The sequence below is a fragment of the Rhododendron vialii genome, chromosome 5a (assembly GCF_030253575.1).
Source record: "Rhododendron vialii isolate Sample 1 chromosome 5a, ASM3025357v1".
NCBI classification, from domain to species: domain Eukaryota; kingdom Viridiplantae; phylum Streptophyta; class Magnoliopsida; order Ericales; family Ericaceae; genus Rhododendron; species Rhododendron vialii.
In genome coordinates, this window is record NC_080561.1 from 10,290,101 (window position 1) to 10,303,256 (window position 13,156).

General features: G+C 40.2%; 1 protein-coding gene across 1 annotated transcript; it reads left to right on the forward strand.

Moving 5' to 3' along the window:
• Positions 1-1,773: 1,773 nt before the first annotated feature.
• On the forward strand, positions 1,774-3,021 carry LOC131327152 (2-hydroxyisoflavanone dehydratase-like). The gene has a single exon (XM_058360174.1). The coding sequence runs from the start codon at positions 1,885-1,887 to the stop codon at positions 2,788-2,790; it is 906 nt and encodes a 301-aa protein (XP_058216157.1). The 5' UTR covers positions 1,774-1,884; the 3' UTR covers positions 2,791-3,021.
• The last annotated feature ends 10,135 nt before the right edge of the window (positions 3,022-13,156 follow it).

Consider the following 13,156-nt stretch of genomic DNA (forward strand, 5'->3'; position numbering starts at 1 on the left):
GATTATAATTTAAACTTCAGGAGACAATCGGCACGTCGAAAATTATATTGATACGGGTTATTGCAATTATGGACACGTTTGTCTTGAGAAAGATGACCACATTTGGTCAAGCTCATTTATAGCAGAATAAATTTGTAGCGATCATGTATTGATTGATATTCGATAAACAGAAATTTGAACGTGATTGATGATCGAGTTTTTTTTATTTTTTATAAATGAATGATTTCAATTATCAAAAACCAAACACACAAATAGACAAACTGAATGATCCAGGTCATTTTAAGGGTCAAGAGAGGAGTTGCTCCCAAATTATAACTCCTTCTCAACAAAGGCTACGATTCAGAGTGATCGCGCGAGTGTTCTACTCTTCAAGTACCTATTTATCAAAAACTGAGTCAAATACGAAAAAAAAAATACCAAGTCAGCTCACATAAGATTGTCTCAATTTGAATTGGACCTTCACTAATAAATAATAAAAATTTTCATTCATAAATTAATCAAGGTGCACGTGAGCTGCTTAGTAAACAATAAAATTGCTTTGCTGGCATCAAGCCACGCCGGCTCATTTTCAAGCTTGTAGCTCACGGTCGCACCTCCAGAATTGTCCCAGTTGCTTGGATAGGGGGGCTGTCCCGTAGCATTCCCTTTGTTTATTTCCCTTTCTGGTTGTATCTGGTTCTGGTTCTATAATTGGCAATAAAAAACAAAAATCACGATGTATAGAAAAATTATCTGTGTTAGACTTTTTCCCATATTTCTCACTTAAATCACTTATGTTGGCTTTATGGGGATCAGTATCCACCCTGTACTCAAGACGCCCCCTACTAGCACAGAGCAAGCATATTGGGAGGACTAACCATCTTCACACATTGGTGCTGCATGGACAGCATTGAGAAGCCCCTCATATCCACATGCCGCTAAGTGCAGGGCTCTGCGCTGCTCTTTAAAGATTAAATTACGCATTCCTCTATTAGCAATTGTTTTTAGGTAAGTTAATTAGCATCTAATCCAACAACCCGAGCTTAGTTAGTATAATCTAGACCTTATTCTGCCTATTACCTTGGAACCCTTCATAAATCCATCACGATGTCAGAGCTAAGTCTTTAGTGCGTCTCATCTCATGTGGTCGAGTCTCTGATGCCCGAGTCAAATCGTCTCGTCTCTTCAATACGTACATCCACATACATTCGAGTTGCGCGCGATAGAAAGTGTCATATTTTATCTCACATCGTTCATCTGTTCTATTCAAATTTAGTTAATATAATTTAGAGGCTACTCAATCTATTACTACCTCTGAACCCTTCAAAAATCTATCAATATTTAACCGATATCATGTGGATAGCAACAACAATGATACCCCCACCGCCCACCGCCCACCGCTCCGCCCACCGCACATTCGCCGGGCCTACTCCGGCCACCGGACGGCCGATTCGAACCGTCCAAAAGTTCTAAAAAAAAACCTAGTGGGCTTACGTTAGAATAAATGACATCCGACATGTATAAGTGCTCGATCCGAACTTCCAAAAATTAGATGATCCGAGCCATTAAAAAATGGAAGATTGGTTCGAGCACTTACACACTTCGGATGCCATTTATTCTCGCGGAAGCCCACTCGGTTTTTTTTTATAGAATTTTTGAACGGTTCGGATCGGCCGTCCACTGGTTGGAGTGGGCTCGGCGAGCGTGCGGTGGGCGGAGTGGTGGTTGGTGGCCGGTGGATGTATCATTGTCCATAGCAAAAAGCCTAGAAGCTACCACTAACTTTTGCATACATAAACCTGCATCCCAACCCATCTAACCGATTCAACAAACATTCCATACTACTTGTATATTGTTTCTCTCTCTCTCTCTCTCTAAACTGGTCTCTCTGTCGCCAGCATAGCTATGGAATTGAGCGCCAGTGAAGTAGTAACCCATGAATTCCCCCCATACTTCCGGGTATACAAAGACGGCCGCATCGAACGCTTCAAAAAGTTCACACCCGTCCCCGTGACCGTCGAGCCCAAAACGGGTGTCAAAATCGGGGACGTCACGATCTCCCCCGAAATCGGAGCTCGCATCTTCAAGCCCAAAATCGACGGTCCAGGCCAAAAGCTGCCCCTCGTCGTCCACTACCACGGCGGGGCCTTCTGTGTGGGGTCACCCTTCGACGCCACCACCCTAGTATTCCTCTCCTCTCTGGCCTCGGAAGCCAGAGTGATCGCCGTTTCCGTGGACTATAGGCTTGCCCCAGAGCACAAACTGCCAATCGCATACGACGACTCGTGGTCCGCGTTCCAGTGGATTTCTACCCACTCGAATGGGAACGGACCCAACCCGTGGCTAAATAAGTTCGCGGATTTTGACCGGGTTTTCTTGATGGGCGAGAGCGCTGGGGCCAACATAGCCCAACAAGTGGCAGTCAAGGCCGGGTTGGGTGGATTAGACATGTTTCGGATCCATGGCTTAATCATGGCGCACCCGTATTTTGCGGATCACGAACCGGACAAGTTGATCCAGTTCTTGTACCCGGAAAGTAGCGGGGCGGAGGACGACCCGAGGTTGAACCCAAAGTCGGATCCGGATTTGGGGAAAATGGGTTGCCCGAAGGTGCTCGTTTGCGTGGCGGATAAGGATTGGTTTAAGCCAAGAGGTGTGACCTATTGTGGGACCTTGAAAAGTAGTATTTGGAAAGGTGACGTGGAGTTGGTGGAAACTGAAGGGACCCACTGTTTCCATGTGTTTGATCCCAGTAGTGAAGAGGCTGGGCTATTGAGGCAAAGGTTTGGTTCTTTCATAAATCAAGCTTGATTGATAGCCTTTTGGTAATTCATTAATTTGGTTGTGTTTAATCTCCAAATTGAAAATAATTGTTGTGTGATTTACCTCTTCTTATTTATTTTGATTTGGGAAAAGCCACTAGGTGGAAGAAGGCATGTGGTAAAATGTTTACATTTTAAGTGATTCAGAAAAAGTCGCCAACATTTTGGAGTGACTATGAACGCTACTCTCATTCTTATCGATGGTTTAATTGTTTGATTAGGCGTTTTTATCTATTTACATGCATTTTGACTATTTGCATATAGGTAGTCATTAAAGGCTAGCAAAATTGTTAATTAATTAGAAAATATGACATCATCAACTATCTCACCAAACGTATGTCGATCTATTTTATGTGATTTGTTGTGTACTTCATGAGCTTTCTATAGGTGGTGATTCGTTGGAAATAGATTAGAAATCATTTTATCAATACAAATGTTGCTTTTCTAGCTAGATTATCACCGACTTTTAAGTTTATGAATTGTATTTCTGGAGTTGACATTGCGTATAGTATAATAGTTTATTTAGCTAATTTGCTTAAGAAAGTTGATAAATCGTGTTTGCTTATTAACAATCACTTATTAAGATTTTATAGCTTATTTGACCAAATAAGTGTGATTATTTTAAGCTTCAATTTGTACATTTTTGGGGGAAGTGATTTTCACACTCTCCTTTTTATAATCCACAATTTTTTTTTTTTTTTGGTCTTTATTCATATGAATTTACGATTTTATTCTTGAATGTGTGAAAAAGGGCAACATAGTAAAAAAGTAACATAATAAATTCATGCGGATAAAGACAAAACAATAGGAGTTGACAATGATAATCATTTTTTTTCCTTTTTATATGAATTTGTGAAAATACATTTTACAGAATAACACTTAGGCCCCTTTCTGCTAAGGGATAAATACTTTTTTGAATTAAATGCATGTAATGTATTGTGAGAGAATGACATGTTTCGTAAATCGAAAAATAAGTACTTAAAAAATAAAAACCTTAGCTCAACGGAGCCTAGTTCAAGAGTGTTTCTATAGAACGATTAAGGTGAATTGGGAAGTTTCTATAGTATATAATACGTTATTCTACAACTTATTTAACAAACAGTCTAAACTTTTATTTTAGCTTATAAAAAATTGCATCAAGCAAGTTTCCAACTTATTTTATGTTTTGAAAAAAAGTAATAAAAACACTCATAATAAAATAATTATCGGACCATTTTTCTACCATCTCTCATAAAATCAATTGGTGTTAGCGAAGACTTTAATTAAGTCTTTTATGGCATTCGACATCGCACCCGCAAGTCTATTTTTAGAGCGATCGCAGAGAGTGACATTGTGTAACCAAATCCATGGGAACACTCTGGACCCAACAATAATCTAAATTTCAGTGTTTCACCACTGGACTAGATGAGATTATTTGCCCATTTAAATCTACATATGATGGACTATCTAATAGTACAAGCGGTATTAATAAGTCTTACCTTTTGAGATTATTTCCCTCTTAATCTAACGGTCAAAAATAATCTTTCATACTTTATATCATTCTTTTTTCTCACCCAAATGAAACATAGTACCGCTAAATTCCACACTATATACAATATAGTATTTAAGATCACAAGTATGAAACCTATCAGTTCGATGAACTCATAGAGGGTGCTGTAGCGCAGGGCGGCACACAACTATTGATCTTATTAATCAACGTCTAGAATAAAAACAATTTTTACCGGTACATAAAAGACATTTATTTTCAGTCTAAGTTTAAAAAAGTATCTCAACTATTATGTAGACACCCCAATCTGGACTTCCAGATTAGTTTACTTTCGGTTTTTGATTCCCCGATGATGAAACGGATCAAAAACACATCGGGAATGATAAGTGTTTGAGTTTTGAGTGTTTGACACCCTTTTGGAACCTAACCAAATCAGAGCCACTTCAAAAGCCAAAAACCCTACTGGCACGCGTTGGTTGAGAGCCCGTGCGCGCAGATCAACTTGACAGGTGTTGGTCAATGGTCAAAACTTGACCATTGACCAACGCATGAGACCAACGCGTGAGTAGGTAGTACATGCGTGCAACAGAATGACACCAGCGCGCGCTGGTCAAACTGTCAGGTGGTGGTCAACAGTCAAAGTTTGACTGTTGACCCTCGCGCCATAGTGCAACCCTCGTGCGCCAGACTAACTCCCACGTGTGCCAGACTAACTCCATCGCGCGCCGGAGCGCAATGCCTGTTCCCACCAACTTTTCTTGAGGTGGAAACTTGGCCACCAATGCAACCTCAGCCAACCTCGTGGACTGGCTGAATCCCTCTCTTTGAAGCCCATATCTACCTCCCTCTCTCCCTATAAATACCCCATTTGTTCATCCATTTGAAGGGTTCAAGTGTTCCAAAAAATACAAAGTATCAAGTTTCAAGTGATACAAAGCCCTAACCCTAATTCCAAGCAATACAAGCAACCTTGTTTTCTTGCTTCTATCACTCATACTCCTTCAAAAACATAGCTTGTTCTTCCACCCCAATCAACCTCACACTCAAAGCTCAAGCACATTTCAAACCCAAAAATCAAAGGTATAACTTACCTTTGTTCTGCTTTCTGTTCTGATCCCTGAGGGGGGTTGGCAGGGTCAAGGCTGATAATCAATACCAGTCCTGGCCCTAAAGCTGGTAAGGTTTCAAAGATCGTCATGATAGGACCAGCGCGCGACACTCCGTTGCTACACGCGCTGGACCGCGTGGGGATTGGTTTCCTACTGTTTTATGTCTTCTTGTACATTTAGATCACTGTTAAGTATGAAAATAATCAGTTTACTGCTTTCCTTTGTTAGAAATGCTAGCTGTAGTTCAATATGTATTTCTGTTGTTATGGAGTACCACTGCGACCTTTCTGAACATACCTCAGAACCTAGAAACATGTAAACCAAGCAATAGTCTGGTTCAGTCCCGCTCGAGCCAGGGCGCGACAATCGCGCGCCAGAGCGCAACCATCGCGCGCCAGAGCGCCACCATCGCGCATCAGACTGCCTCTGACCAGTGAGTGGCCTTGCATGAGTAATTTGGCCTTAGGCCGTTATTTTGTCCCCATACTGTTTATGGGGTGTTTTGTTAAATTACTAGCGCATGCCCGTGCCTGAAGGCACGGCTCGAACAACCACTGCCCAACGATTCCAACTATGCAAAAAACAATTGCCCAAGCATATTCATTGATTTGGTTAATTTGAATTAACAAATAAAGAACAAATAATTTAGCAATCTCCAACTTGTGCATGCAAAAACTCATTGTTGCATAAAACTTGATAAAATAAAACACACCATCCAAGACACTAATGGAAATAGGAACGATACACAACTATGAAAATATGTGACTTGAGGAGATATATATTAAAAGCTTAAAAGAACGCATGAAAACATGTCATATTCACAAAAGGCATCATTCCAATGTAAGCACATGGTTCACGATCCAAAATCATACAATGATGTGTCATGCTTGTAATAAGGTTTTCTTATTATATAGATTTCTCATGTTTTTTTGAAGTCACGCTCGAAAATTGACCTGTAATATTACATGAAGAGGAAATGGAAGCAGCCCATCAAAAAAGAAAAAAAGGAATTGGAAGCAAAAAGAACGATACACCATGTTCCAAATGCACTTGCCACACCTTGCACCAACCAACCAAGTCACTCAGATTAAAAGCCTTACCCAATTTTTCTCTTTTCTATTCCATCCGGCAAGTTGCCTTTTCTTTTTCCTTGCCATTTGTGGTAGATCTTTGTCTTTATTGAGCCATTTTTTCTTGCCTTCGATTTTCCTTTTAATAATTGCAAAATTATTCTTGTATATGTAACCTTAATGCAAATCCAATACAATTAGCAAAAAGAGAAATAGCAGCAGATTTGCACAACTTCAAATCAAACTTTCTAGTTTTCCATTGCCTCTACACATTGGAGATAGAAAATAGATGATAAGCTTACAAAATATTAACTCAATTAGTATCAAGGCATCTATGTAGCCCCGATGCGGACACAAACACCAAAATGGGGCACGGTAATTCTAAAAAAGTGGAGTCACGAACACGCAATTACTTAAAATAATTGTTTTTAGTTATGCAAACCTTTAATCAGAGAAAATTTAGGTTAGAACCCCTATTGAATGCAATATTGACTCATGGTGCATGCCTATACAACACATATGTTTTTGCTTTTGGACCAGTACTTTTATAGTTTCAACCTCGAAAAGCTTTTAAAATTGATCTGTTAAAATTATCCTATCATGTCTCTGTGCGTGTCATCGACATGACCCACAATAAAGAAGTTTTATGTGTACCGGGAGTGTCCGACGCAAATACAAAGATCTCTAAGAGTGTCGGTGCCTCATAAGAAAGCAAAAAAGCAAAAGAAAAAAGTGAGGAAGTTCGCATGACATTTTTTTTATCTCAAGTTGGTCAACCTTATAACCAAAACTTCTTGTTATGAAGAAATTACATATACCATAAGAAACATAAGTCCACAACCTATAAGAGTGGTGGTATAAGATAGAAATTAAAGTAGCATCACGGAAAATTTATATACACATAGGGTGCCTAATTCCATCCTAAGATTATTTCTACCTCTTGACCTCAGCAACCAAAATTGTTTTTCTGCAACCAAATAATATAGTCTCCACTTTACATCAGTTAGAAGGGGAGAAAGGAGAAAACTGGCAGAAAAAATGACGTACCGAATGTTTTCTATTCACTTTTCTTCCAATCTTTTTTGTTCACAATTGTCTTGCTCACAATTGTCTCGCTCCCGATCAAATACAACTTCTGGAATAAAGATAAGAAAGCACTCTGAGCCATGTGTGGAGGAACTTTCTGAACTCGCACCATTTTTCGGTAATCTAATGTGTTGGAACTTAAAGAACTAAATTGACTCTTGTGTCTCAATCAAACCAAATTGAGTCAATTAGGGTAGGCACGTAACGTATAGCATAGGAGTATATAATAAATTTCTTTATAGAGGTGTATCCCTCTTTCCCTCATGATTAATTTCTCTGCTACATATTTACCTTATGTGATTGTACCAATAGAAAAAAAATATTAGTAGTACCTCGAATTTAAGCTCGATGCAAAATTTCTCTAAATGTATTTTTGCTAATTTTTCCTGCAGTAAAATATTAGAAAGTAAGAAGAAGGTAGAAGAAAACAATTAACAAAGTTAGGATTAACGTAAAAGACCCAAGGTTGTCAAAAATAAAAATAAAAAACTATTCTCTCACACTCATATTTTTTTCTCCCAATTTTCGGCAAAAGAAACCCAATTTGAGTAAAAATCGTTCAAGAAAAAAATTCAAATTTACATGAGAAGTGAAAAAAATCCTTCGATGTTTCCATTGCATGAGACCTGAAAAAAACCGTTCAAGAAACTCCCAATTTTCGACAAAAGAAACCCAATATGAGTAAAAATCGTTCAAGAAAAAAATCGAACTTGCATGAGAACTGAAAAAAAATCCATGTTTGAATCCCTTGCATGAGGTCTGAAAAAAATCGTTCAAGAATCTTCAAATTTTCGGCAAAACAAACCCAATATGAGTAAAAAGTGTTTAAGAAAAAAATCGTGACATGCTTGAGAACTGAAAAAAATCCTTCGATGTTTGAATCCCTTATATGATAACTGAAAAAAATCGTTCAAGAAATCGAACTTACCTCACTATTGGTAAGCTGACGGAAGGACTACGTTGAAACAAAATTGAAAGTGCAAGATTCAAATGGATGAAAATGAAATTACAGAGAATGTGGACCTTCTAAAGAAGGTTTCCGAAACTTTCATAATTGTGGTAACAATCTTTCCCACCAATCACCCTAGTTCAAAATTGCACGTTTCCTTTAGTTTCGTAGATTTGGTAAATGTGGTAATTCTATTTTCCGGAATCATAGGGAACTAATCACCAAAAATCTCACATTACCCTTTCCGAATATACCTCTAATCCTAGGGTCAAAAATACACGGACAAAATTCAAAGAGCACGGATCTGTTCGGTCTGGATCGGTTTCACAGTCCTCGGTTTTTCTTGGACTGCCCTACAAATATTGGAGATAATTTTGACTGATTATAGATTACCATAATGTGTATTCAATTTTGGCTTGATTATAGAGTACCATAGTTAGCCACTAATTTCGGTTGAAAATGAATGATTGAATCGGCATAATTTTCCACTAATTTTGGCTGAAAATGCATGATTGAACCGGCATAAGATCAGATTTTCGGAATATTATTAGTCAATAAAAGAAAGAGTTAGGATTAAGATTAGAATTAGTCAATCAAAGAAAGGCATGATTGATTTAATTTCTGGAATATAGCATTAGGATTAGGATTGTACCATATTGGCTGACTATACAATTTTCGGAATATACAATTTTGGCGGATTATAGCATTAGGATCAGGATAACATCATTAGTTATAGATTACCATAATTAGTCACAAATTTCCGAAATATTAGGCATGATTGATTCAAAGTCATGTGAAAAGGATTCAAAGGCATTTATTTTCAATCCAACGGTTGAAAAATATGTACCAATCTAACGGTGAAAAATATATACCACCTTCCCATATTATTTTGTTAAATTATAGGGTTTTTCAGCCTTTTAACTGTATATTCTAACTGCTTAGAACTGTTTATCAATTGCTTGATTTGTCCTGGGTGTGCACTGATCCTTCCGGAGCCCAGAAAATGGTAAAAACAGAGGCTACAAGCAAAGCAAACTCACGCGCGCTTGTGTGGTATTCGCGCGCGCAGGTTGTAATCACATGCAGTGATCTACGTGGATTGGATCAGTGCATGTAGATTCCTTCTTGTACACGTCAATTCAATACAGTGCGCCTGGTTTGCTCTGTTAAACAGAACCTGGCCTTTACCCTATTTACTAACTGCTCATCCATGCTACCTATCACATCGTGCAAATATGTTACAGTTTTAAATCCCTATTAAACTATTCTCCTGTTCTAATTGGCTAAAGAATTGATTAATCAAACAGAATCGCAAATATTTTTGCAAATGCCTAAGTAGAGACCGATTTCCGGATTGGATGAGAGGGGTGCCTTAAAACCCTTCCCCTCTCGTAACCTGGCTCCCGAACCCAGATATGGTTTTGACGGACTGGTGCCTTCACCTTTTTCAAATCAAACAGCGCAGCAAGCGTTTCAATTCGGTTCCTTGGGTGTCGGACCTTCAAACCCAAGTGGCAACTCTGAATTAAGCGCTCGTCTGCCAAAAGCGCGCTCATCGATCCGCCTTTTTCCGGTCACACTGCTCACAGTGGTGACTCTGCTAGGGATCGAATCAATATTGATTTATATTTAGATTTTTATACGCTTGAGAACAATCCCACAAAGGTCTGTCAAAATAGTGAGTTTCGCGCTGCTAAAGAAAGGATCGGTGATTTAACAGGAACTTGTGTCCAGCCATCTTGACTGGGGCTTTTCCGATTGTTCTCTCGTGTAGTTTCTTCTAAGTATTGGTTAATAAAGTGAGCCAAATTTTAAAAGGCATTTGCGAATTTACGATTCTGTTCCATTAATCAAATTCTTTAGCATCTTCATATGCATCGATGTGGGATAAGCCTCATTGGATCGTTTTGGCAATCCGACACAGTTTACCAGAGCTCGGGGTCCCCGAATGACCAACATCCTTCGACGATGATGAGTCATTCTACCGTTTGATTGTTGCTTTGCGGTTACGTGGGCAGCGGTAGGTATATCTTGGCTTTAGTCCGAAGAACCCGTTACAAGCCAAAACCAGCCTTTGCATATACAAAGCATTAGAACTCTTCAAACTAAGACCTGCAGGGTAAGATTTACTTACATCTAACCCCCATATACTGTCTATGTGTTACCGCTTTCCCTATCGCATGCATTGTACATACATATCGTTTTGCGTAGGCACATATTTAGGGCGGCTTCTAGGTTGTCTCTCTTTCGAGTCTGTCTTATGCTTATTAGGACGCTGTCATGACCTGATGAAGAGTCATGCATCTTGATGGTGCATGTTATCAATTTTCAAAGTCTTTAGATCAACAAGACTTTGGGAAATTAAGACTTTTTAAGTCCTTGTCTACATACCTAATCGAGGTTTCAAACAGAAAATAAGGAACAACGGAGAGAATGCCGTGATGTTTATACCACCTTGGTTTTCGTGCGCAGCACATGCACCGTTTAGGCTATGGTGCTGTGTCGCCTACGCCGCCCTGCTTTCGGTATCACATCATCTACACCGAGTTGTTCTGACTCCAAAGTTGAAACTTCGAGAACGGAGTAGTCAAAGGCTTAGACTATTTTGACATTTCTTAGTGTTAGTCGATTCAAACAAGGATCACCCTCGAAAAGAATTCCGAGGATTTTGATAGCGTCCGAACGTCATGAGACAGACTCGTTTTTAGTTATAGAGTCTAGGAGGACACCGACGACGACGTGTACATTGCATTATTCTTGTACATAGCTTGCTGCAGGAATGTCACTGAGCTTTCAATTACTTTACTGTCTAGTTTGGAACCATTGCACCGAACAAGAGAGTATCGAAAGGAAGAGCCAAACCTATTTGGGAACGTCTTCAGAATCCGATCAAAGGTTTGTCTGGCTAGAAACCCAGTTAATTGCAACGGAGGCTTCTCCAGGTTTACTGTTGGCCACCCTACAGTCGGGTTCGCCATCGATATTGCAAAAAGCCACACCGTCGGCTTCCCCATCTTCAACATCTTCTTCAGGCTTATCAGAAAAACTTGTCATGGTAGATCAGCAGCAACCGCTCACTCTGAAAACCATGCTCATGAACCTCCAAAACAGTATCACTGCTATGCAACAGAGAGCCACTCAGACTGATGCTTCCATCACTCGTCCGAATGATCTCATCGACACTCATCTTCCACTAGCGCCAGTACTGGAAGTGGAGGACGAGGATGATAAGGATGTTCATGCAGAACTTGTCTTTGTCGAGGATCCAAATCATGCAGGGCGTCTCATTGTTCAGCCCATCTCTAGAGAGGCTTGTGTGCTTACTCCAAACCCAAACCTTGCTGCTGTTAGACCTGTTCAAAATCTTGACATGGCCGCTCTTATGGCCAAGATCGCCAAACTGGAGGAAGCTGTTTCAAAATCTGAGAAGATCAGCGCAAGTGGAATTGACCTGGATTGTCTCTATCTGTACTCTAATGCTAGGCTTCCCGACAAATTCAAGATGCCTGACTTGGTTAAGTTCGATGGGAACGGTGATCCCAAAACTCATCTCTGTGGCTACCATGCTGCAATGAAGCTATTGGGTGTGGAAAATGAGGCCATGTCTCAGCTTTTTCCTCAGACTCTCTCCGGACCTACTTTCCATTGGTTTCTGTCGCTCGACATCTCCAAAAGAAGAACTTGGGAGGACATTGGGGCTGCCTTTGTCTCACAGTACAGCTACAACTCTCAGCTCAAGATGACTACTCGTGAGTTGGAGTCCACCAAAATGGAAGCAAATGAGTCCTTCGATGATTTCGTTACGAGGTGGAGAGCTAAAGCCGCATTAATGACTGATCGCTCGAGCGAGAGGGATCAATTCCGCATCATCTCACGCAATCTTCAGCCCGACTATGCTAAGAACCTTGTGTTGGTTCAAACATTTGCAAATTTTGAGACTTTCTTTGAGTCTGGTTTGACCATTGAGGATGCACTGCAGAGTGGAATTCTGCTTAAGAGAGAGTCCTCCTCATAGAAAGCGAAGCCGAGGGCTTATTCTGGAAATAATAGCGCGCTGTTTGGTAACAGCAACTACTCCAATACAGCCACAAGTGGGAGAGATGCTCTGAGTTTTGGGAGCGGTGATCCCAAAACTCATCTCTGTGGCTACCATGCTGCAATGAAGCTATTGGGTGTGGAAAATGAGGCAATGTCTCAGCTTTTTCCTCAGACTCTCTCCGGACCTACTTTCCATTGGTTTCTGTCGCTCGACATCTCCAAAAGAAGAACTTGGGAGGACATTGGGGCTGCCTTTGTCTCACAGTACAGCTACAACTCTCAGCTCAAGATGACTACTCGTGAGTTGGAGTCCACCAAAATGGAAGCAAATGAGTCCTTCGATGATTTCGTTACGAGGTGGAGAGCTAAAGCCGCATTAATGACTGATCGCTCGAGCGAGAGGGATCAATTCCGCATCATCTCACGCAATCTTCAGCCCGACTATGCTAAGAACCTTGTGTTGGTTCAAACATTTGCAAATTTTGAGACTTTCTTTGAGTCTGGTTTGACCATTGAGGATGCACTGCAGAGTGGAATTCTGCTTAAGAGAGAGTCCTCCTCATAGAAAGCGAAGCCGAGGGCTTATTCTGGAAATAATAGCGCGCTGTTTGGTAACA